Below are 25,910 nucleotides of genomic sequence, written 5' to 3' on the forward strand. Positions count from 1 at the left end.
CTCACACACACCCGATCGCATCCACTCACACACACAGACACTGACGATATCGCACTTACGCGCTCATACTCACAACATCCGGGGATATCACATGCTTCTGGCCATGTGATCCTCCGTCAGGTCCTGGAAGATCACAACAGCACATTTTCGCCGCCGAGAAGCAAGCGATATCCCAGGATGTCGTGAGTATGTGGATGCGATGTGAGGTGTGTGTGAGGTGTGTATGAGAGTGAGTGTGAGTGTGATCTGATGTGTGTGTATGTTTGTGTGTGTGCGTGTGGACCTTCCGGCGCAGCAGGACCTTGATGGGCTTGTAACCATGCGAGCATGGTTACCAACGTATCCACACCACTCCCACCACTGCCGTGGGAGCGGGGGCCGGGGGAGGGGGAGGGAGTACAGTACTCACCTCCGTGACAGCGCTTGTAACCATGCGAGTATCCACACCACCCCTTTGGGAGCGGGGGCCGGGGGGGGGGGGAGGGTTGGGGGGGGATAGGGAGTACCGTACTCACCTCCGTGACAGCCGTGTCAGTTAGAGAAATGCGCGGGGGGAGGGAGGGGGTGGGGCCAGAGCTAACGTGCATTGCGTGAGGGGGGCGGGGCGTGGCGTGGCTGAATTGCCAATGCCTGCAGGGTGCCGGGGCGAGAGGCCAATCTGTGGGGGGGGCGGAGCCTGGGCGAGCGGCTGGCCAATCCGTGTGGGGGCGCAGCCTGGGCGAGCGGCCAATCCGTGTGGGGGGGCGGGGCCATGGCGAGCCCAGCGGCCAATCAGCTTTGTGTCACCGTAAGGACACAATTTTGGAGCATGACAGACAGACAGACAGACAGACAGACAGAATAAGGCAATTATATATATAGATATATATATATATATATATATACACATTATATATATATATATATATATATATATATATATATATATATATATATATATATATATATATACACACACACACACACACACACACACACACACACACACACACACACACACACAGTACCATAGTCATTAGTATTTTGAATCAGTGTGCCACTGGTATGTTTTCAAGTATGGATAAATAAATGATGAAGTGTCTCTTAGCCTTTGTTTTTTTTAAATCAGGTTCATTTTTATTTAACATCAAAATTATACAACACATAAAATAATTCCCTCCATAGAAATATCACAGAAAGGGAAAAAACCTTTAGTCAATAAGAAAAACCACACAAATAACATAATAAACAATGCACCCGCAGTCCACGTCTCATTTCAATATGGGTCTCAAAGTGCATATTATTTCCCAATATATTCTCCATAGTATAGCTTACCCAGCATCATTATGACATTATATATATATACACATATACATACACGCACGCACGCACGCACACACATATACATGCACACACATATACATGCACACACATATACATGCACACACATATACATGCACACACCTTCCAGCAGTACGCATATCACCCTATTTGAGGAAATTTGTTAACCGGTCAGAAGGAGAAGGACCTGGTCGCTCGCACTGTCCTGCAGTAACGCCGAGGAGGGAAGGCCTGGGGTATCCAACCATGCCCCCCAGATCTTATAGAACTTTTTCAATGCATTTCTTTTAAGGTATATTCCTCTCTCCAGTCGAAGTATAGCGTTTACTCTTTCCCTAAAATCCCCGATGACCGGAGGCGCTGGGTCTAACCAGTGGTAGGCCAACAGTTTCCTAGCCTGGTACAAGAGACGTGTAATACCGACCATTACCGGCGAGCTCAAGTCCACCCCCCCCTCCAGTAGACCCAGGATACATATAATAGGTCTTGGCTGTAGACGGATATTGAAAACTTGTCTAACCAAATCTAGTACTGCCCTCCAGTAATCTTCAATGTTCCCACAGGACCACATCATATGCATCAGATTCGCACCCTCCTGTCCGCACCTAGGACACAGATCATCCATCCTAACTCCCATCTTATGCAGTAGACTAGGTGTCCTATATACTCTATGTAACAGGAATAGCTGTGACAGTCGTTGGCCTTCAGATACAGCAAGGCTTGGAGTCTGAGACAGGACCTCACCCCACTGTTCCTCTGTCATAGGGCCTAGGTCCCTCTCCCACTTCTCTCTAGCCTGCAAAGGGAATTTGTCGAGGTGTCTAGATAACATCGCTGTATACAACCTAGAAATAATACCATAGGAGCGGTCAGATGTCAACAATTCAGTAAGAGTGTGATTCCGCTCTATCCTAATGTCCATACGACGTGTCTGTGTCTCATAGGCATGACGGAGCTGCAGGTATTGGTAAAAGGAACTGTGCGGTATCCCAAACTCAGCTTGAAGCTGGTCAAATCTTTTAAGTATATTATTCTGAAGAATCTGAGACACCTGATGCACCCCCCTGCTCACCCACATTCTCCAACCCGGGAGTCTCTGCAGCTCCGCCAGTCCACGATTATGCCATAAGGGCCAGTACTCAGTCATTCCTGATATTCCCAGCAACTGCTTCCCTCTATCCCACACCTTGTACATCAATGATAATGTTGGATATAATGTTCCTCCTCTGGGTGAGAATCCTGCATCCAAAAAAGCCACTGGGTGTCCCCATTCTGCAAGGCCCCTCACCAATTTGCCCCCAGCGTCATATGCCTCATCCTTTCCCCACCCCCTGAAGTGCTGCATCTGTGCCGCAACATAATAAACCCACGGGTTGGGGACTGCCAGACCCCCATCCTCCTTCCCTCTCTGCAGGGTCTCAAGGCGGATTCTAGCCTGCTGCTTTTGCCACAAGAGTTCCCGAAACAAAGTGTTGATTTTACGGAAAAATTTCCAGTGGATCCATATTGGGGCGTTGTGGAGAAGATACAGAAGTTTGGGCATCAGTACCATTTTAAGTAGATTAGCACGGCCAATAAGGGACAGTGGGAGTCGACACCAGGCATCTATCTTGTTCCTAAACTGAGCCAGCACTGGTTCCAGATTTTGAGAGTAGTAATCACGCGGTCGGGCACTAACCGCAATCCCCAGGTATTTAAATTTATCCACCGTCGGAATTGGCAGCCCCAGAGTACTAAAATTAGATGGGAGTGGATCTATAGGGAGCAGGGCCGATTTCTTCCAGTTTATTAGGAGTCCCGAGCGCCTACCAAATTCTATAATAATATTTATTGCTGGGCCCACCGATGTCCCCACCTCCCTGAGATACAGCAACAAATCGTCCGCATAGAGGGAAACCTTATGCTCCAGACCGCCTATCTCAAACCCCTTTACGCCAGCGGATGCACGAAGCATAGCCGCCAATGGCTCAATTGCCGCTGCAAATAGTAATGGAGAGAGAGGACAGCCCTGTCTCGTGCCCCTGGCCAAATTAAAAGACGAGGAGGTACAACGATTAACTCGAATCCTGGCCCGCGGAGAGGCATATAACAATTTGACCCAGCCAATAAATCTGGAGCCAAGACCCAATTTCTCCAAAACTACCCATAGGAAATTCCATTCAATACTGTCAAAGGCTTTGGCCGCATCTAATGACAGGACTGCTCTCTCCTTGTTTCTCCCCTCAGAACTTAGCTGTATCCCCAGGAATAAACGTCGCAAATTAATGGAAGTAGATTTATTGGGGATGAATCCAGTCTGATCCTCGTGGATCACTGACGTGATCACCCGGGACAATCTGTTAGCTAGAATTTTAGCGATTAATTTAATATCTAATGTAAGCAGCGAGATTGGGCGATAGGAGTCAGGCGCGGTCGGATCTTTCCCGGGTTTTAAAATCAGAACAATAATAGCCTCCCTCATGGATGCAGGGAGGGATCCCTTCTCCTCAGCATCTCTGAACACATCCAAGAGTCTTGGCAGCAGCAGTCGGGTATATAATTTGTAGAATTCCCCCGGGAGTCCGTCCGCACCTGGGGCCTTTTCATTTTGGATTTGACCGAGCGCCTCCTCCAGCTCCTCCAGGTCTATATCTCTATTCAGGGATTCTCTCTCACTATCTGACAGACTGGGGAGAGTGATCTCCTCCACAAAGCCCCGCAGTTCCTCATCCCCATAATGCGATTTAGAGGAGTATAATTGGGTGTAATACTGTTGCATGACCTCCACAATCCTCCCGCTGTCCCTCACCTCCTCTCCAGTGTCAAGTTTCAATTTGGTGATATAGGTCAATCCCTCCTGCGCCCTAGCAATTGTAGCCAAGAGATGTCCCACACTCTCCCCCTCCGTAAAGTACCGCTGCTTAAGGAAAAAGCGTTTGTTAGTGGCCAAGGAAGTCATATGGTCTCTCAGAGCTCTCTGTGCCTTCTCTAAGTCCCGCTTGGCATCATCTGTAGGGTTAGATATAAGAAGTCGTTCTGCATCACCTAAAGTGTCCGTCAGATACTTAGTGCGCTCTCTTGTTTTCGCCTTTCGGGTGCAAATTTCCCTAATATATGTCCCACGAACATACGCCTTCATTGCGTCCCACACTATATGTTTAGATGCCGTACCGTCATTTGTCACAAAATATTCCCGTATAGTGTCAGTCAGAGTGCCCCCTATCAGTTGTATCCAAAAAGGGTTGAGCCGCCAAGGTATCCCCGCCAGCCGGTCTGGGTCCCCAAGCCTTAGACGGACCTGTAGTGGGGAGTGGTCAGACACCCCCCTGGCCAGGTACGTGACTGAAGCTACACAAGGCAGCAGCTGAGCATTTCCAATGGCCAGGTCAATCCGGGACAGTGAATGATGAGAACTAGAATAGCATGAATACTGCCGCACCTGCGGGTTCCTAATACGCCAAATATCTACATATCCCACCTCCTCCATCAGTCTGGCAAGGGATGTAGCTGCCGCCCCCACTGAGATATTCCCTGTATGTAACTTATCCCAATACGGGTGCAAGTAATTATTATAGTCTCCTACTAATAGGGTGGGGACCTCAGGGAGGGAAGCAACAAAATTGAGGATACGTTTCAATGGTTCCCCTGTGTATGGCGGCGGAATATAAATTGCAACTAGAACACAGCGCACATTATGAAGGACACAGTAAAGACATACAAATCTACCCTCCTGATCCACAGAAGCTTTAAGACACTCAAACGGCACTGTCCTGTGTACCAGGACACTCACCCCCCTGGAATGTGTGGTATATACAGAGTGATACTCATGGGCTATCCATTTTTTGTGGAGCAAGTGGAGCCGCTCCTTCACCAAGTGCGTTTCTGATAAGAATATTATGTCTGGCTTAAGCTGCTGTAGAAACAGAAAAACTGCACATCTTTTAGTGGCTTCACCCAATCCTCGCACATTCCAGGCCACTATATTAACCTCCTTCGCCATAAGGGTGAGTGCACATATGTAACAGCAGGGGGCAGCAAGCGGGGACCCCCGGACCCATCTGCAGCAGTTCCCATAGATGAGCATAGACCAAACAGGTGCATAAAACAAAAAGGTCAAACAACATAAAAACATACACAGTAAACCAGGACATTCCTCTCAAACAGAGGGAAGTGGGGCTAAACATAACCGTAAGAGCACATAACGGTTTAAATTCCTGAACAGTCATCAACTGCATAGTAACCTATCTGGGTGGCTCCTGCCAACCGTCCATAAGTGTTCCAGCTGGGAAACGTAGCAAGTTCACCTCAGCAAGTCCAACAGCAAGGAATCCGCAATAATCCTCAGCGGTGATTTCTGCGCAGTCCTTTTTCATTGGTATCGAGCCATGCGGCTGCATCCTTTGGAGTGTCAAAAAACTTTGTCCCACCATCCGCCACCACTCGCAGCCTGGTAGGGTATAGCATTGAGTAAGAGATCTGCAGCTGCCTCAGGCGTTTTTTGACATCAATAAATTGCGCTCTCCTCTGCTGGATTTCAGTGGAAAAATCCGGGTACAGTGAGACCTTATGGCCATCAATAGCCAGATCCTTAATCTCCCGGGCTCTGCGGAGCGCAGTGTCCCTGTCCCTGAAGTGCAGTAGCTTGAGGAGGATAGGACGAGGGGGTGCCCCTGGTGGTGGGGGTCTAGTGGGGACCCTATGTGCCCGCTCAATAGTGAAGAAAGGAGAAAACAGATCCATACCCAAAGTCTTGGGGAGCCACATTTCAAAAAAAGCTACTGGATTATTGCCTTCTGCCTTTTCTGGGACCCCGACCAGTCGGAGATTGCTTCTGCGGGATCTGTTTTCTAGATCGTCCACCTTAGCCCTAAGCAATGAGATATTGTGGATTGCTCTGCCAAGGTCCCGAGTCAGAGGGGGCAGCTTATCCTCTGTGGCACTGACCCGGTCTTCCAGGGCCCCCACCCGTACATTGACCCCCTGCAACTCGTGCCTGATAGATGAAATGTCCATTTTAATTCCTCCCATCTGTATGTTCAAAGTGGCTAGCATATTGTTGCAGGTATTTACTGCTGCAAGCACATCACTGAGGGTGGGCTCTGCTCTCCCAGGATCTGTGTTTTCATCTGCAGCTCTAAGGTTGTCCCCCTTCTCCACATTACTGGCAGCAGCCAACATACTCACAGCTCCCTGCTGCTCTTCCTCCTCCATCAGTTCTTGTCCTGGGATCTCCTCCACGCTGAGGTCACACTGCTTAACAGCTTCAGGTATCTCAGGCTGATCTCGTGCAAACTTGCTGAGGCGAGCTATTGCATCAGACGCCCTGCCCCCACATGAAGCTCCAGCGTCCATGAGTGTGGCCTGTGTCCCGCGCTTCTTATCAGCCCGAGTTCTGGTCATATCACTCAGGTCTTTGAAGCCCCCTCAGTCTAGGAGAGGTCACCACTCCAGGAAAGCAGTAAAACAAACTTTAACCCCAGCTGGACAGGATTATACAGGAGTTTTTTGCAGGAGCTGTCTCTACACAGGTCTTCCTCACATGCTGCTCAGGCCACGCCCCCCTCTCTTAGCCTTTGTAATATTACATACGACCGGCATAGGGAATTGGTACTGACAGTATACATTTTTATTTGTTTTAGTTGGGTTTTTTTTGTATTTTTTAAAACAGACCCATAGACTTGTATTGGTACTTTTAAACTGTAACAATGGAAGTCCCCAATGGAAGTCCCCGGCGCACCACAAGTCCCAGCCGCGCCGCAGCGTGAACTGACAGCAGCGGCCGGCGCGGCAGTTCCCAATACATTGACTCACTCAGCAGAGCTGTAGCTAGTAATGGCACAAGCGCGCAGCGCTGTTGTCCCCAGCGCACTAACACACCCAGCAATGCTGCAGTGTGTCTGCGCGCGGTCTGTACGGGGACACAGAGTACCTTCACGTAGCAGGGCCCTGTCCCTGACGATACTCAGCTCCATATCCAGCAGAATCCCCAGGGGCTGTGGATGGAGCACGGTCTCAGTGCCTGGAGACCGGTAAAATCCCACTTCACCCAGAGCCCTAAGGGGGATGGGGGAAGGAAGCAGCATGTGGGCTCCAGCCTCCGTACCCGCAATGGGTACCTCAACCTTAACAAACACCGCCGACAAAAGTGGGGTGAGAAGGGAGCATGCTGGGGGCCCTAGTATGGGCCCTCTTTTCTTCCATCCGACATAGTCAGCAGCTGCTGCTGACTAAACAGTGGAGCTATGCGTGGATGTCTGACCTCCTTCGCACAAAGCATGAAAACTGAGGAGCCCGTGATCCCACGGGGGGTGTATAGGCAGAAGGGGAGGGGCTTTACACTTTTAAGTGTAGTGCTTTGTGTGGCCTCCGGAGGCAGTAGCTATACACCCAATTGTCTGGGTCTCCCAATTAGGAGCGACAAAGAAAAACAGACATCGTCTGTCATGAACAGCCGGGGAAGTCACTCAGCAATCCGCAGCTGATTTGTCACAACCATGACTACTCTCTAGCGCCCCCCTTGTCTGCAGGCCAATGCATAAGATGAGGCTGCTGAGCTAATAATGCCAAATATTGGAGGTCTCACAGCAAGGGTAAATGTATATATCACCGATTCCCGCTAATGGAATATATAAATATACACCTCGGTACCCTTAATGATAGCACTCCAATAATTCTATGCAACAACAAATTACACTGCCACCACCCAGCTTTTCCGGGATAGCTGGGGACCCGTTTCAGATCGCATAAGGCCCTTCGGGTTTATTGGATTCGTATTATAAAGCATGAGGAAAGAAACTATTAAATTTTTATATTTAATCCGAAAATAGGCAGTGTTTAAAAAATATACAAGAATTTACAAAAGGGAACAATACAAAATACAGTAGACAGTTACATTAAAAATAAAAGGTATAAAACGTGAAACTTACTAAGCTTGTGCCATAGCAGTGGCGTCTACTTAGGAAGTGGGAGGTGTCCAAAGGAAGAAGATGGTAGAAGAATGGCCAGCATCACCTCTTATAGATGCCTTCCAAATGCTGACTGGCCCCCCAGAAAGGAGCTAGTTCCTGTTATGCCTTAGCTAACCCCCCTTTCTCAGTGACATTTTATGGTCTCTTGTGGGCTGTGCTCCGATGGTCACACAGTTCCATAATTCTAGGGTTTTTCATATCTTTGCTCCTGGGTCACACAGGTGAAAGATATTAGTGTCATATTTTATATCTAGATTTTACAGTTACATTGATACCAAACACAATGCCTCTAGTACGATTTTACTGGCCAATACTAATTTGTCGTGATTCCGGCGATCTCCCAGTGGAACTAGACGGTGCGCTGGGTTCCGCACGACACAGGGATTCTGGCAATATGTTTTTCATTTTTCTAGCATTAACGCAGCGCTTAAAACCTGCTTTGGAAGTTTTCCCGCCAATAGCACAAAGGATTATCTTTCTCTGCAGTTTTGCTTTCTGTAGATATACCATCACCCATGTCGTAAATACCTTAAGTTCCAGGCCAATCAGATAATCGTCATGACGATCTGTGGCTGATGGTGGAAACAAGGGGGGGGTGACGGCCCTTCCACAGTTTTACATGACATCAGTTTTGCAAGGAAAAAATGGCTCATAAGAAAACAGATACAAGTGCTTCTCCATAAATTACATTTAACTTTTTGTTGATATTCTTTTTCAGTAATTCAATACAAAAAGGGAAACACATTATATAGAGTCATTACACACAGAGGGATCTATTCCTATATATTATATAGCGTCATTACACACAGAGGGATCTATTTCTATATATTATATAGTCATTACACAGAGTGCTTTATTCCTATATATTATATAGAATCATTACACACAGAGGGATTTATTCTTATATGTTATATAGAGTCATTGCACACAATCTATTCCTATATATTATATAGAGTAATTACACACACCGAGGGATCTATTCCTATATATTATATAGGGTCATTACACACAGAGGGATCTATTCCTATATATTATATAGGGTCATTACACCCAGAGGGACTATTCCTATATATTATATATAGTCATTACACACAGAGGAATCTATTTCAGGTGTTTGTTTCTGTTAATGTTGATGATTATGGCTGACAGCCAATGAAAACCCAAAAGTCATCATCTCAGAAAATTAGATTATTATATAAGATGAACTGAAAAAATGATTTTACACTCAGAAATGTTGGCGCCTACTGAAAAGTCTGTACAGTAAATGCCTCAATACTTGGTCGGGCTCCTTTTGCATGAATTACTGCATCAATGCGGCGTGGCATGGAGGCGATCAGCCTGGGCCACTGCTGAGGTGTTATGGAAGCCCAGGTTGCTTTGATAGCCGCCTTCAGCTCGTCTGCATTGTTGGATCTGGTGTCTCATCTTCCTCTTGACAATACCCCATAGATTCTCTATAGGGTTTAGGTCAGGCGAGTTTGCTGGCCAATCAAGCACAGAGATATTGTGGTTATTACACCAGGTATTGGTAGTTTTGGCAGTGTGGACAGGGGCCAAGTCCTGCTGGAAAAGGAAATTTCCATCTCCAAAAAGCTTGTCGACAGAGGGAAGCATGAAGTGCTGTAATATTTTCTGGTAGACGGCTGCACTGACTTTGGTCTTGATAAAATACAGTGGAGCTACACCAGCAGATGACATGGATCCCCAAACCATCACTGATTGTGGAGACTTCACACTAGACCTCAAGCAGCTTGGATTGTGGCCTCTCCACTCTTCCTCCAGACTCTGGGACCGCGATTTCCAAATGAAATGCAAAATTTACTTTCATCTGAAAACAACACCTTGGACCACTGAGAACAGTCCAGTTCTTTTTCTCCTTGGCCCAGGTAAGACGCTTCTGGCATTGTCTATTGGTCATGAGTGGCTTGTCACAAGGAATGAGACACTTGTAGCCCATGTCCTGGATACGTCTGTGTGTGGTGGCTCTTGAAGCACTGACTCCAGCAGTGTCCACTCCTTGAGAATGTCCACATAATTTTTGCATGGCCTTTTCTTAACAATCCTATCAAGGCTGCGGTTATTCCGGTTGCTTGTGCAGCTTTTTCTACCACACTTTTTCCTTCCACTCAACTTCCATTAACATGTTTGGATACAGCACTCTGTGAACAGCCAGCTTTTTTTAGCTATGACCTTTTGTGGCTTACCCTCCTTGTGGAGTGTGTTAATGACTGCCTTCTGGACATCTGTCAAGTCAGCAGTCTTCCCCATGATTGTGTAGCCTACTGAACCAGACTAAAGGACCATTTTAAACGCTTAGGAAGCCTTTGCAGGTGTTGTGGAAATTCTAACTTTCTGAGATAATGACTTTTCATTGAATTACTGAAATAAATTATCTTTTTGATGATATTCTAATTAATTGAGATGCACTTGTATGTGAATAGCACCATGGACTATGATGGTCAAGTATTGATTCTGTGAAAAAATTAAACACAACAAATACATGCACCACAGAATGAGGCCTTATAGTCATGAGTGTGTTGGTCCTGGCACTGCCCCACCCTTGTCATATTGAGTTCACTGTGGAATCAAGCGGAAACAATTACTCGGTGCAGTCTCATGACCTCAATGTAAATGTAGAATTTACCTATAAAGATGGAGAATCAGGGACTGGGGAGGAATATATAATAATGAAAAAAAAAAAAAAGTATGTATACTGAATGAACCAGCCCCCCAGCCCATGGCGCACAGACATACCACCACTCTATGGTGCAAAAGAAAAAAAAAAAAAAAAAAAAAAAAGGAAAAAACATGTAACTACCCCTTAAAAAGGAATTTGTCACCAGATTTTTGCCAGTTAATCTGAGAGCAGCATAATGTAGGGGTGGAAATGTTGATTCCAGCGATGTGTCACTTACTGGGCTACATAGTGTAGTTTTAATAAATTCACTGTTTAATCAGCAGCAAATTATCATTACAGGACTACTTGGCGTGCTGCAGGTAGTCCAGCATATTCATGATCTCTGTATAACTACTAGATCTACAGCAGAGAAAACAATGATTTGATCAAAATGACAGCAAACAGCTCAGTAAGTGACACATCGCTGGAATCAGGGTCTCTGTCTCTACATTATGCTGCTCTCAGATGGGGGAGCAAAAACCTGGTGACAGATTCCCTTTAAATGCACTCTGAACTTTAATATTGGCAAATGCAATAGTAATATAATTACCGAGAAACCAAAACCATGAGGTTGTTCTCTTGGTCGACGTGATACTTCCTGACGTAGACATAGTCCCGGGAATACATCGGATACTGTAAAAAATAAATAAATAAATAAAAATTTAAATAAAATAGGTAGAGAGGGGAAAAAAAAAAGTCACATATGCTGTGTCTGGAGTGGCAACTTTGCTTACCACGTTTTTCAGGTTATAAGATGCACTTTTCTTCCCAAAAATGTCGTGAGGAAAATGAAGGGTGCGTCTTAGAGTCCAAATGTAGCTTACCGGGGGGTGGTGGAGAATGGTGACCAAACGCAGGGGAAATGCTGTAGGCTGTGAACTGCTTTGTGCTGCAGGCGGTGAGGCAAGGTACATCCTGTGAAGACACCGGCGGTGCAGTCTCATCTGCGCACGCACCACCTCCGGCCCATTGATGTCCCAGCAACGGACTGAAGGAAAATGGCTCCCCGGAGGTGGCGCGTGCGCAGATGAGATCTCGGCTTGTCAGTGAGCCGATAACTCAGTTTGTGCATGCGGGCGCCATTTCTTTAAAGCCTGCACCGCCGACATCTTGAGGCTGTCCCCTGCTGGGCGGCCCCTGCAGCACACAGCGGGCGCACGGCCCCTGCAGCACACAGCGGGCGCACGGCCCCTGCAGCACACAGCGGGCGCACGGCCCCTGCAGCACACAGCGGGCGCACGGCCCCTGCAGCACACAGCGGGCGCACGGCCCCTGCAGCACACAGCGGGCGCACGGCCCCTGCAGCACACAGCGGGCGCACGGCCCCTGCAGCACACAGCGGGCGCACGGCCCCTGCAGCACACAGCGGGCGCACGGCCCCTGCAGCACACAGCGGGCGCACGGCCCCTGCAGCACACAGCGGGCGCACGGCCCCTGCAGCACACAGCGGGCGCACGGCCCCTGCAGCACACAGCGGGCGCACGGCCCCTGCAGCACACAGCGGGCGCACGGCCCCTGCAGCACACAGCGGGCGCACGGCCCCTGCAGCACACAGCGGGCGCACGGCCCCTGCAGCACACAGCGGGCGCACGGCCCCTGCAGCACACAGCGGGCGCACGGCCCCTGCAGCACACAGCGGGCGCACGGCCCCTGCAGCACACAGCGGGCGCACGGCCCCTGCAGCACACAGCGGGCGCACGGCCCCTGCAGCACACAGCGGGCGCACGGCCCCTGCAGCACACAGCGGGCGCACGGCCCCTGCAGCACACAGCGGGCGCACGGCCCCTGCAGCACACAGCGGCACACAGGCCGCAGCATTGCTCCTGCCTTCTGTCACCATTCTTTCCCCCCGGTAAGCAACCCCTGAATGTTTTCTCTGCCTCACAGCGCCGCCAAGCATCTGGGACACCCGCAGCTCCGCCCGCAGCATTGCCCTGCTCCTCGACTGCCCCTGCATCCTGTGACCCCCTACTCCACCACCACTGCTGCCGCCCTGGTAAAACACCACCAGATTAGAAGACAGACCCCATTTTTTACTCTAAATTTGGAATGCGTCTTATAAAATGAAAAATATGGTACTTTAACTCTACTGATGCGTGATATAGGGACAGATTCCATTAATAGAGATATAGATATATATATATATATATATATAAATATTTATATAATCTCTCTCTGGAGGTCGTAGCACCAGATGGCAGGAGAAGCTTTCATTAAACAATGTAGGTATTTCCAGAACACTCGTAACAAGATTACGAAAAGCTTAATCCAATCTACAGTGCTTTGTGTTTGTTTGTTTTTTAAAGGGACTACAACTGGAATCTTTTAAAGTATTAATTATTCTGATGATTAGTCTCATAAAAAAGAGAATTTTGTTTACTTACCGTAAATTCTTTTTCTTATAGTTCCGTATTGGGAGACCCAGACCATGGGTGTTTTAGCTTCTGCCTCCGGAGGACACACAAAGTACTACACTAAAAAGTGTAGCTCCTCCCTCTGAGCTTATACACCCCCTGGTGAGCCAGTCCCAGCCACTTTAGTGCAAAAGCTGAAGGAGAATAGCCACCCACAAGTAGAACAGAACAAGAGCCGGAACAACCGGAGTCTCTGTCCACGACAACAGCCGGTGAGAACACGCGGAACAAGAACTTGCCAACAGGCAACAGGGAGGGAGTTGAGTCTCCCAATACGGAACCATAAGAAAAAGAATTTACGGTAAGTAAACAAAATTCTCTTTTTCTTTATCGTTCCTATGGGAGACCCAGACCATGGGACGTTCCAAAGCAGTCCCTGGGTGGGAAATAAACAGAAAAACTAAGAAGTAGGCAGAACCTAACTTCACAAATGGGCGACAGCCGCCTGAAGGATGCGTCTGCCCAAGCTCGCATCTGCCGAAGCATGAGCATGCACTTGGTAGTGCTTCGAAAAGGTATGCAGGCTAGACCAAGTGGCAGCCTGACAGACTTGTTGAGCCGTAGGCTGGTGCCTGAAAGCCCAAGAGGCACCAACAGCTCTGGTCGAATGTGCCTTGATCCCCGGCGGGGGAGGCACCCGAGTACTCTGGTAGGCGTCCGAAATGGTCGACCTAATCCAACGGGCTAAGGTCGGCTTAGAAGCAGGGAGGCCCTTGCGCCGACCTGTGGTTAGCACAAAAAGAGAGGTGCACCGCCTAATCGCAGCGGTGCGAGACACATAGATCCGGAGAGCACGCACCAGATCTAGAGTATGCAGCGCTTTTTCAAAGTGATGAACAGGAGCCGGACAGAAGGACGGCAAGGTAATGTCCTGGTTAAGGTGGAAGGGAGAGACCACCTTAGGAAGAAAGTCCGGAGTCGGACGGAGAACCACCTTGTCTTGATGAAAAACTAAAAAAGGTGACTCCGAGGAGAGCGCAGCCAAATCAGAGACTCTCCTGAGAGAAGTTATGGCAACCAGAAAGGCCACCTTCTGTGAAAGCCGAGACAAAGAAACATCCCTAAGAGGCTCAAAGGGGGGTTTCTGCAAAACCGTGAGAACCAAGTTAAGGTCCCAGGGATCCAAGGGCCGCCGGTAAGGCGGAATGATGTGAGACGCGCCTTGCATGAAGGTGCGGACCTGAGCCAGCCGAGCGAGACGCTGCTGGAACAGAACTGACAGAGCTGAGACTTGTCCCTTGAGAGAGTTGAGGGACAGTCCTAGCTGCAGACCGGACTGAAGAAAAGACAGAAGGGTCGGCAAGGAGAATGGCCAAGGGAGATGGTCGGTAGAGCGACACCAGGACAGGAAAATCTTCCAAGTCCTGTGATAGATCTTAGCGGAAGAAGACTTACGGGCCCGAGTCATAGTGGAGATGACTTCAAGGGAAATACCAGAAGCCGTCAAAATCCAGGACTCAAGAGCCACGCCGTCAATTTGAGGGCCGCAGAATTCGGGCGGAAAAACGGACCTTGCGAGAGCAGGTCTGGACGGTCCGGGAGATGCCACGGCATCTCTACGGACAGATGGCGCAGGTCCGGATACCAAGCTCGCCTGGGCCAGTCCGGTGCAATGAGGATGACTCGACGGCCCTCCATTCTGATCTTGCGCAGGACTCTGGGCAAGAGAGCTAGAGGGGGAAACACGTAGGACAGACAAAACTGGGACCAGTCTTGAACCAGAGCGTCCGCGGCGAATGCCTGGGGATCGCGGGAGCGAGCCACGTAAACAGGAACCTTGTTGTTGTGACGGGATGCCATTAGGTCCACGGCCGGAGTGCCCCATTTGCGGCAGATTGACTGAAACACTGCCGGGTGCAGGGACCACTCGCCACCGTCCACGGTTTGACAGCTGAGATAATCTGCCTCCCAGTTTTCCACGCCTGGGAAGTGGACTGCGGATATGGTGGACCTGGAGTCCTCCGCCCATTGAAGGATGCGTTGTACCTCCAACATTGACTGGCGGCTGCGCGTCCCGCCTTGGTGATTGATGTAGGCAACCGCTGTCGCGTTGTCTGACTGGACTCGAATGTGCCAGCCCGCCAACAGGTGGTGAAAAGCTAGGAGAGCTAGAAACACGGCTCTGGTTTCCAGCACATTGATTGAAAGGGCTGACTCGGACGGAGTCCAAGTGCCCTGAGCTCTGTGGTGAAGATATACCGCTCCCCAGCCGGATAGACTGGCATCCGTGGTGAGAATCACCCAGGACGGGGCCAGGAAGGAGTGCCCCTGGGACAGGGAGGGGGGCCGAAGCCACCACTGAAGAGAGCTCCTGGTCTGTGGCGATGAAGCCACTAACCTGTGTAAGGAGGAAGGCCGCTTGTCCCAACAGCGGAGAATGTCCAGCTGCAGGGGGCGCAGATGGAACTGGGCAAAGGGAACAGCCTCCATGGACGCCACCATTTGACCCAGCACCTGCATCAGACGCCTGAGGGTATAACGGCGGGGCCTCAGCAGAGAGCGCACCGCTAGCTGGAGGGACAGCTGTTTGTCTAAGGGCAACTTCACAAGTGCCGACAAAGCCTCGAACTGCATCCCTAGGTACGTGAGGCTCTGGGTGGGAGTTAGAGTGGATTTGGACAGATTGACCAACCACCCGAATTGGGCTAGAGTGGCGAGAGTGAGCGAGACACTCCGCTGACAGTCTGCGCTGGATGGAGCCTTGACTAGAAGGTCGTCCAGGTAAGGAATCACTGCCACCCCCTGGAGGTGCAGAACCGCAATCATTGCTGCCATGACCTTGGTGAATACCCGAGGGGCCGTGGCTAACCCGAAGGGGAGAGCCACGAATTGGAAATGATCTTCCCCTATTGCAAAACGTAGCCAACGCTGATGGGAAACTGCAATTGGCACATGCAGATAAGCATCTCTGATGTCGATGGATGCCAGGAAATCCCCTTGGGTCATTGAGGCAATGACTGATCGCAGGGACTCCATACGAAAGTGCCGCACCTGAACATGCTTGTTGAGAAGCTTGAGTTCCAGGATGGGCCGAAAGGTACCGTCCTTTTTGGGGACTAGGAAGAGATTTGAGTAAAAACCTCTGAACCGTTCCCGGGCGGGAACTGGTACAATTACTCCGTTGGCCTGCAAGGCTGCCACGGCCTGCGAGAAGGTGGCGGCCTTGGAGCAAGGGGGAGTTGAGAGAAAAAATCTGTTTGGCGGGCTGGAGGAGAATTCTATCCTGTAGCCGTGGGAGATGATATCTCTCACCCACTGATCGGAGACGTGTTGAAACCAAGCGTCGCCAAAGTGGGAGAGCCTGCCACCGACTAAGGACGTCGCCGGAGCGGGCAGAGAGTCATGAGGAGGCTGCCTTAGTGGCCGCACCTCCTGCGGTCTTCTGTGGACGCGCTTTTGGGCGCCAGTTGGATTTCTGGTCCTTGGCTGAGTTAGCGGACAAGGCCGAGGGCTTAGAGGACGACCAGTTGGAGGAACGAAAGGAACGAAACCTCGACTGATTCCTACCCTGGGCAGGTTTCCTGGTTTTGGTTTGTGGCATGGAAGTACTCTTCCCGCCAGTAGCTTCCTTAATAATTTTTTCCAGCTGTTCACCGAACAGCCGGGACACAGCAAAAGGGAGCCCAGCAAGGTACTTCTTAGAAGAAGCATCTGCCTTCCACTCTCGAAGCCACAAGACCCTGCGGATAACGAGGGAATTAGCCAAAGCCACCGCAGTGCGGTGAGAAGCCTCCAGCATGGCAGACATGGCATAAGATGAAAAAGCTGAAGCTTGGGAAGTTAAGGCAACCATTCCGGGCATAGAGACCCTGGTGAGGGAATGCATCAACTCTAGAGAAGCAGAGATGGCCTTGAGAACCCACACTGCTGCAAAAGCCGGGGAAAACGCGGCCCCTGCCGCTTCATACACGGATTTGGCCAGAAGGTCAATCTGCCGGTCAGTGGAATCCTTAAGGGAGGTGCCATCAGCCACCGACACAACGGTCCGGGCTGAGAGCCTAGACACCAGAGGGTCTACCTTTGGGGACTGAGCCCACTCCTTGACCACCTCAGGTGGGAAGGGAAAACGGTCATCAGAACCACGCTTTGGGAAGCGTTTGTCAGGACAGGCCCTGGGTTTGGTCACAGCGGCCTGAAAACTGGAGTGGTTAAAGAACACACTCTTTACTCTCTTAGGCGAGGTAAACTGGTGCTTTTCTGCCAGAGAGGGTTGCTCCTCTGATACTGGCGGATTGAGATCCAGTACAGAATTAATGGAAGCAATCAAGTCACTAAGATCTGAGTCACCCTCGGACAGATCAATGCGGTACATGGAGTTAGCCTCCGAGCCCCCTGTAAAGGCATCCTCCTCATCCTGCGAGTCAGCTCTTGAATCAGAGCCACGGGAGGAGGAGGGAGAGGGAACCCTGCGTCTCTTCTTAGGAGGACGGGGTCTGGGCCCTGATGATGAGTCCTCTGTGAGCTCCGAACCTAAGGGACCCATAGCAGTAGGGGCACCCTGCAAAGGGGGCTGATGCATATTTAACAAAGTCCTGGACAGAAGTCCCATGGACTCAGCAAAAGACTGGGAGATAGACCTAGAAAAGGACTCTACCCAGGCCGGGGGTTCAGCCACAGGAGCAGGAGCAGCCTGAGAGACCACTGGGGGTGAGACTCCAGGCTGTGGCCCTGCCAAGTTAGAGCAGACATCACAATGAGGATAGGTGCTCGGTTCAGGCAGCAGGAGCTTACATGCAGCGCATACAGAATAAAGCTTTGGAGCCTTGCTCCTTGTGTGAGCATGCTGCTGGAGTGGTGGCTCTGCAAGAGAATGCACACCAGAGAGTATATACAGAGGTCCACAACCAGAGCCGGTTGTGGCTTACCAGACCGCTGGAGCGGTGTTGTGTGCCCTCCAGATCCCGAAGCCCGGACCCCCAAGCACAGCACTTCAGCAGGGATGCAGAGTGCAGACCAGCGCCGAGTGAACTCTGTCTGAGAAGATGGCCACCGGAGTGAAGAGGGGGCGGGACTTGGCTTGAGAGCGGGAACTGGAGGGCCATAGAGACCTACAGGGGAGGAAACACGCACAGCAGTGGGGAGTGTCCCTCCCCTGTGCAGAATCGCCGCCGGGAGGAGCCGAGCCTGTCCCTCTGCATGAATGACATGCGAGGGCAGAGAACAGAAACTAGGCCTCCGGCAAAGCCGGGGCCTAAATTTGAGCGGCGAGGCCGACGCGCAGGCACCATCGGCGCGGTTCTCGGGCGACAGCTAGAGAACCCGCCGGAAATGCCTATAAATACAGTAAGCACACTCTCCCCAACAATAAAGTACAGGAACCCCCAAAATATAAACGTCTCAGGTACTTAGCTGCTGAGACGCAGGGCCAGGTCCCTGGGGATGAGTGCTCCAGTCCAGCAGGGTCCTGAAGGGCTGCGGATGGAGACCGGTCTCCTGCCAAGCATGGAGACCGTGCTGGCTCCCACTTCAAGCCAGAGCCCAGGAGGGATGGTGAAGGAGCACGGCATGTAAGTCTCCAGCCTTTAAAATCAACCTTACAACACCGCCGACACAGTGGGGTGAGAAGGGACATGCCGGGGGTCCAGACGTGGACCCGCACTTCTTCAATCTCATTCCAAAAGGAAAAAATCATATGAGAATGCATGTGTGGATGTATGCCTCCTGACACAAAGCAATAAACTGGCTGGGACTGGCTCACCAGGGGGTGTATAAGCTCAGAGGGAGGAGCTACACTTTTTAGTGTAGTACTTTGTGTGTCCTCCGGAGGCAGAAGCTAAACACCCATGGTCTGGGTCTCCCAAAGGAACGATAAAGAAATATGCATTTGTGATGCACGGTATAAATATCTCATAGGTGGGGGGCGCACTGGAGAAAGACCAAGAACCCTGTGTATTCTCCTGGCGCTCCGGCAGCACGTACAGCCTGCTCCTTCACCTCTCTGGAGGCTTCTTATGCACAAATGGGAGTCAAAAGACCCCCCTCCCCCCAAAGAAGAAGGGAATTTTGTTACTTACCGTAAATTCCTTTTCTTCTAGCTCCAATTGGGAGACCCAGACGATTGGGTGTATAGCTACTGCCTCCGGAGGCCACACAAAGCATTACACTAAAAAGTGTAAGGCCCCTCCCCTTCTGGCTATACACCCCCCGTGGGATCACGGGCTGCTCAGTTTTAGTGCTAAAGCAAGAAGGAGGAAAGCCAATAACTGGTTTAAACAAATTCAATCCGAAGTAACATCGGAGAACTGAAACCGTTCAACATGAACAACATGTGTACCCGAAAAAAACAAAAATCCCGAAGGAAACAGGGCGGGTGCTGGGTCTCCCAATTGGAGCTAGAAGAAAAGGAATTTACGGTAAGTAACAAAATTCCCTTCTTCTTCGGCGCTCCATTGGGAGACCCAGACGATTGGGACGTCCAAAAGCAGTCCCTGGGTGGGTAAATTAATACCTCAAGTTAGAGCTGCAAAACAGCCCTCCCCTAGGAGGAGGCAACCGCCGCCTGCAGGACTCTTCTACCTAGGCTGGCGTCCGCCGAAGCGTAGGTATGCACCTGATAATGTTTGGTGAAAGTGTGCAGACTCGACCAGGTAGCTGCCTGGCACACCTGTTGAGCCGTAGCCTGGTGTCGTAATGCCCAGGACGCACCCACGGCTCTGGTAGAATGGGCCTTCAGCCCTGATGGAACCGGAAGCCCAGCAGAACGGTAGGCTTCAAGAATTGGTTCCTTGATCCATCGAGCCAGGGTGGATTTGGAAGCCTGCGATCCTTTGCGCTTACCAGCGACAAGGACAAAGAGTGCATCCGAGCGGCGCAGGGGCGCCGTGCGGGAAATGTAGATTCTGAGTGCTCTCACGAGATCCAACAAATGCAAATCCTTTTCATACCGATGAACTGGATGAGGACAAAAAGAAGGTAAGGAGATATCCTGATTGAGATGAAAAGAGGATACCACCTTAGGGAGAAACTCCTGAATCGGGCGCAGCACTACCTTGTCCTGGTGAAAAACCAGGAAGGGAGCTTTGGATGACAGCGCTGCCAGCTCGGATACCCTCCGAAGAGACGTGACCGCTACCAGAAAGGCCACTTTCTGTGAGAGTCGAGAAAGTGAAACATCCCTCAGAGGCTCGAAGGGCGGCTTCTGGAGAGCAACTAGTACCCTGTTCAGATCCCATGGATCTAACGGCCGTTTGTACGGAGGGACGATGTGACAAACCCCCTGCAGGAACGTGCGTACCTGAGGAAGTCGTGCTAGACGCTTTTGAAAAAATACCGATAGCGCTGAGACTTGCCCTTTAAGGGAGCCGAGCGATAAGCCTTTTTCCAAACCAGATTGCAGGAAGGAAAGAAAAGTAGGCAATGCAAATGGCCAGGGGGACACTCCCTGTGCCGAGCACCAGGATAAGAAAATCTTCCACGTTCTGTGGTAGATCTTAGCAGACGTGGGCTTCCTAGCCTGTCTCATGGTGGCCACGACCCCTTGAGATAATCCTGAAGATGCTAGTATCCAGGACTCAATGGCCACACAGTCAGGTTCAGGGCCGTAGAATTCAGATGGAAAAACGGCCCTTGTGACAGTAAGTCTGGCCGGTCTGGTAGCGCCCACGGTTGGCCGACCGTGAGATGCCACAGATCCGGATACCACGACCTCCTCGGCCAGTCTGGGGCGACGAGCAGGACGCGGCGGCAATCGGACCTGATCTTGCGTAGCACTCTGGGCAAGAGTGCCAGAGGGGGAAACACATAGGGCAGCTGGAACTGCGACCAATCTTGCACTAAGGCGTCTGCCGCCAGAGCTCTGTGATCGCGAGACCGTGCCATGAAAGTTGGGACCTTGTTGTTGTGCCGGGACGCCATTAGGTCGACGTCCGGCCTTCCCCAGCGGCGACATATTTCCTGAAACACGTCCGGGTGAAGGGACCATTCCCCTGCGTCCATACCCTGGCGACTGAGGAAGTCCGCTTCCCAGTTTTCTACGCCGGGGATGTGAACTGCGGATATGGTGGAGGCCGTGGCTTCCACCCACATCAGAATCCGCCGGACTTCCTGGAAGGCTTGCCGACTGCGTGTCCCGCCTTGGTGGTTGATGTATGCCACCGCTGTGGAGTTGTCCGACTGAATTCGGATCTGCTTTCCTTCCAGCCACTGCTGGAAGGCTTGTAGGGCAAGATACACTGCCCTGATTTCCAGAACATTGATCTGAAGGGTGGACTCCTGCTGAGTCCACGTACCCTGAGCCCTGTGGTGGAGAAAAACTGCTCCCCACCCTGACAGACTCGCGTCTGTCGTGACCACCGCCCAGGATGGGGGTAGGAAGGACCTTCCTTGTGATAATGAGGTGGGAAGAAGCCACCATTGAAGAGAGTCCTTGGCCGTCTGGGAAAGGGAGACTTTCCTGTCTAAGGACGTCGACTTCCCGTCCCATTGGCGGAGAATGTCCCATTGAAGTGGGCGCAGATGAAACTGCGCAAACGGGACTGCCTCCATTGCTGCCACCATCTTCCCCAGGAAGTGCATGAGGCGTCTTAAGGGGTGCGACTGGCCTTGAAGGAGAGAGTGCACCCCTGTCTGTAGTGAACGCTGCTTGTCCATCGGAAGCTTCACTATCGCTGAGAGAGTATGAAACTCCATGCCAAGATATGTTAGTGATTGGGTCGGTGACAGATTTGACTTTGAAAAGTTGATGATCCACCCGAAAGTCTGGAGAGTCTCCAGCGCAACGTTCAGGCTGTGTTGGCATGCCTCTTGAGAGGGTGCCTTGACAAGTAGATCGTCCAAGTAAGGGATCACCGAGTGTCCCTGAGAGTGCAAGACTGCTACCACTGCTGCCATGACCTTGGTGAAAACCCGTGGGGCTGTCGCCAGACCAAATGGCAGGGCTACGAACTGAAGGTGTTTGTCTCCTATAACGAAGCGTAGAAAACGCTGGTGCTCTGGAGCAATCGGCACGTGGAGATAAGCATCCTTGATGTCTATTGATGCTAGGAAATCTCCTTGAGACATTGAGGCAATGACGGAGCGGAGAGATTCCATCCGGAACCGCCTGGTTTTCACGTGCTTGTTGAGCAGTTTTAGGTCCAGAACAGGACGGAAAGAGCCGTCCTTTTTTGGCACCACAAACAGATTGGAGTAAAAACCTTGACCTCGTTCCTGAAGAGGAACAGGGATCACCACTCCTTCTGCCCTTAGAGAGCACACCGCCTGCAGAAGAGCATCGGCTCGGTCGGGATGTGGGGAAGTTCTGAAGAACCGAGGCGGAGGACGAGAACTGAACTCTATCCGGTACCCGTGAGACAAAATGTCTGTTACCCACCGGTCTTTGACCTGTGGCAGCCAAATGCCGCAAAAGCGGGAGAGCCTGCCACCGACCGAGGATGCGGAGAGAGGAGGCCGAAAGTCATGAGGCAGCCGGCTTGGAAGCGGTTCCTCCGGCTGCTTTCTTTGGGCGTGAGTGAGTCCGCCAGGAATCTGAGCTCCTCTGCTCCTTCTGAGTCCTTTTGGACGAGGAGAATTGGGCCCTGCCCGAACCTCGAAAGGACCGAAACCTCGACTGTCCCCTCCACTGTTGAGGTTTGCTTGATCTGGGCTGGGGTAAGGAAGAGTCCTTACCCTTGGACTGTTTAATGATTTCAGCCAATTGCTCACCAAACAGTCTGTCTTGAGATAATGGCAAACTGGTTAAGCATTTTTTGGAAGCAGAATCTGCTTTCCATTCCTTTAACCATAAGGCTCTGCGTAAAACCACAGAGTTGGCGGACGCCATTGACGTACGGCTGGTAGAGTCCAAGACCGCATTGATAGCGTAAGTCGCAAACGCAGACATTTGCGAGGTCAAGGACGCCACTTGCGGCACTGATGGACGTATGACAGAGTCCACCTGCGCCAGACCAGCTGAAATAGCTTGGAGTGCCCACACGGCTGCGAATGCTGGAGCAAACGACGCGCCGATAGCTTCATAGACAGATTTCAACCAAAGGTCCATCTGTCTGTCATTGGCATCTTTAAGTGAAGCCCCATCTTCCACTGCAACTATGGATCTAGCCGCAAGCCTGGAGATTGGGGGGTCCACCTTTGGACACTGGGTCCAGCGTTTGACCACGTCAGGGGGAAAGGGATAACGTGTATCCTTAAGACGTTTGGAGAAACGCTTATCTGGATAAGCATGGTGTTTCTGGACTGCTTCTCTGAAGTCAGCGTGGTCCAGAAAAGTACTCAATTTACGTTTGGGATACCTGAAATGGAATTTCTCCTGCTGTGCTGCTGCCTCCTCCGCTGGAGGAGAAATATCCAGCAGTCTATTGATGGCCGCTATAAGATCATTCACCATGGCGTCACCATCAGGGGTATCCAGGTTGAGAGCAGTCTCAGGATTAGACTCCTGATCACCTAGCTCTGTCTCATCATACAGAGAATCCTCTCGCTGAGACCCTGACCAGCGTGATGACGCCGCGGGTCTCTCCCAGCGAGCTCGCTTAGGCTGCCTGGGACTGTCGTCCGAGTCAGAGCCTTCAGCCTGTGATGCCTGGGACCCCCTTGGAGCACGGATTAGTTCCAACTGAGGGGGACCGGGGAACATTGAATCAGCAGTGCCCATGGTCTGAGTGACCGGCCTGGACTGCAAAGTTTCTAGAATTTTTGTCATAGTCACAGACATCTTATCAGCAAAAACTGCAAACTCTGTCCCCGTCACCGGGGCAGGTTTCACAGGCGTCTCTGCCTGGGCCACTACTAGCATAGACTCCGGCTGACGAAGTGGCACAGGGACCGAACATTGCACACAATGGGGGTCAGTGGAACCTGCCGGTAGATCAGCCCCACATGCGGTACAGGCAGCATATAAAGCCTGTGCCTTGGCACCCTTGCTTTTTGCGGATGACATGCTGTTGTCTCCTCAGAGCAATATAGGGGTATAAGCCAAGAAGCGACCGTACAGTGCAATATATAGGTACAGACAAAAGTACACAAAACAACACTGTGGCACTAGTGGGGTCAGCACCTAGGTGCTGCTTACCGCCCGCTTAACAGCGGGTGTGTGGTCGCCAGAATCCCCTGTCTGGGTCTCCCAGGGCTATGTCCGTTCTCCAGCTCAGACTGCGTGCAGGAATGGCTGCCGGCGTCCTGTGAAGAGGGGCGGGCCGTGGGCGTGCTGCAGACAAAGAGCGGGAAACTGGCGTCCCACTGTGCCCAGTGAGAGGGCTGGAGTATGTAAATAAGACTCCAGCCCTCGGCGCTGACTATTGTACAGCGTCTCTCCCCTTCCCTGACTGACAGGGCTGGGGGCGGGAACGAAACGTAACTAGGCCGCAGAAGCCGGGGACTAGATTTATAAGCGCTGCCGTCGTAAAAGCACGGTCGGCGCGAAGTCCCCGGCGCACCACAAGTCTCAGCCGCGCCGCAGTCTCCGGGGGCGGCCGGCGCGGTAGTTCCCCACACATAAACTCACTCAGCTAAGCTGCAGTGAGTATAACTCAAGCGCGTAGCGCTACCGTCCCCGGCGCACTAGAACACCCAGCAACGCTGGAGTGTGTCTGTGCCTGTCTGTACGGGGACACAGAGTACCTGAATGTTGCAGGGCCTTGTCCCTGACGGTACCCAGCTCCGTATCCAGCAGGATCTCCGGGTCTGTGGATGGAGCCCGGCCTCAGAGCCTGGAGGCCGGTAAGATCCCACTTCACCAGAGCCCTCAGGGGGATGGGGAAGGAAAACAGCATGTGGGCTCCAGCCTCCGTACCCGCAATGGGTACCTCAACCTTAACAAACACCGCCAACAAGAGTGGGGTGAGAAGGGAGCATGCTGGGGGCCCTTTAGCATGGGCCCTCTTTTCTTCCATCCGATATAGTCAGCAGCTACTGCTGACTAAACAGTGGAGCTATGCGTGGATGTCTGACCTCCTTCGCACAAAGATTGAAAACTGAGCAGCCCGTGATCCCACGAGGGGTGTATAGCCAGAAGGGGAGGGGCCTTACACTTTTTAGTGTAATGCTTTGTGTGGCCTCCGGAGGCAGTAGCTATACACCCAATCGTCTGGGTCTCCCAATGGAGCGCCGAAGAAAGAGCATTTCAATTACTATCACATTTGTAACTCAGGTTACTGATTTGAATGGGCATCATGTAATACTTCATTTCCCCTGTAGGGGTGCTGCAGAGAAATGAAAACACTTGTACTGTTAGTCACTAAAGGGCTGGCGAGACCCCTCTATAATAATATCAGAATAATGGACGGTCCTCTCACATTAAGGGAAGATCACTTTGACTTACAGGAAAATGAGTGACCCAGTGAATGACTTCGGATCCAGAGAGCACGTCTCTCTCGACCACTTCCAGTTTAATGACCAGTGCGTCCCATTTCTTGCGATATTCTGTGTCCAGCTGTGGGAAAATATATAACACTGAGCTGCAATCCATAGAAAGCGACACGTATGGAGGAATGAATGAGGTCCTACCTGTACATTAAAGAACTGACGAGGCGTCACATCCCGGTATGAGCCGAAAACTGCGGAAAAAACACAAGGTTATTAAAAATACAGGAAAGCTGCAAACCACAAGTATGGTGA

The 25,910-nt window shown here is 51.1% G+C and overlaps 1 protein-coding gene across 2 annotated transcripts in view; it reads right to left on the reverse strand.

The window, feature by feature from the left end:
* Window positions 1–25,910, reverse strand: part of STARD7 (StAR related lipid transfer domain containing 7) — a 72,064-nt gene that overhangs the window by 22,468 nt on the left and 23,686 nt on the right. For both annotated transcript variants that reach the window (XM_075346195.1, XM_075346196.1), the window contains exons 3-5: window positions 25,800–25,849; window positions 25,615–25,725; window positions 11,495–11,577 (exon numbers count right to left, since the gene is read on the reverse strand). In XM_075346195.1, the coding sequence (XP_075202310.1) occupies window positions 11,495–11,577; window positions 25,615–25,725; window positions 25,800–25,849 (244 nt within the window). The remainder of the gene's footprint in view (window positions 1–11,494; window positions 11,578–25,614; window positions 25,726–25,799; window positions 25,850–25,910) is intronic.

The sequence above is a fragment of the Anomaloglossus baeobatrachus genome, chromosome 4, assembly GCF_048569485.1.
Source record: "Anomaloglossus baeobatrachus isolate aAnoBae1 chromosome 4, aAnoBae1.hap1, whole genome shotgun sequence".
In the NCBI taxonomy this organism is placed as follows: Eukaryota; Metazoa; Chordata; class Amphibia; order Anura; family Aromobatidae; genus Anomaloglossus; species Anomaloglossus baeobatrachus.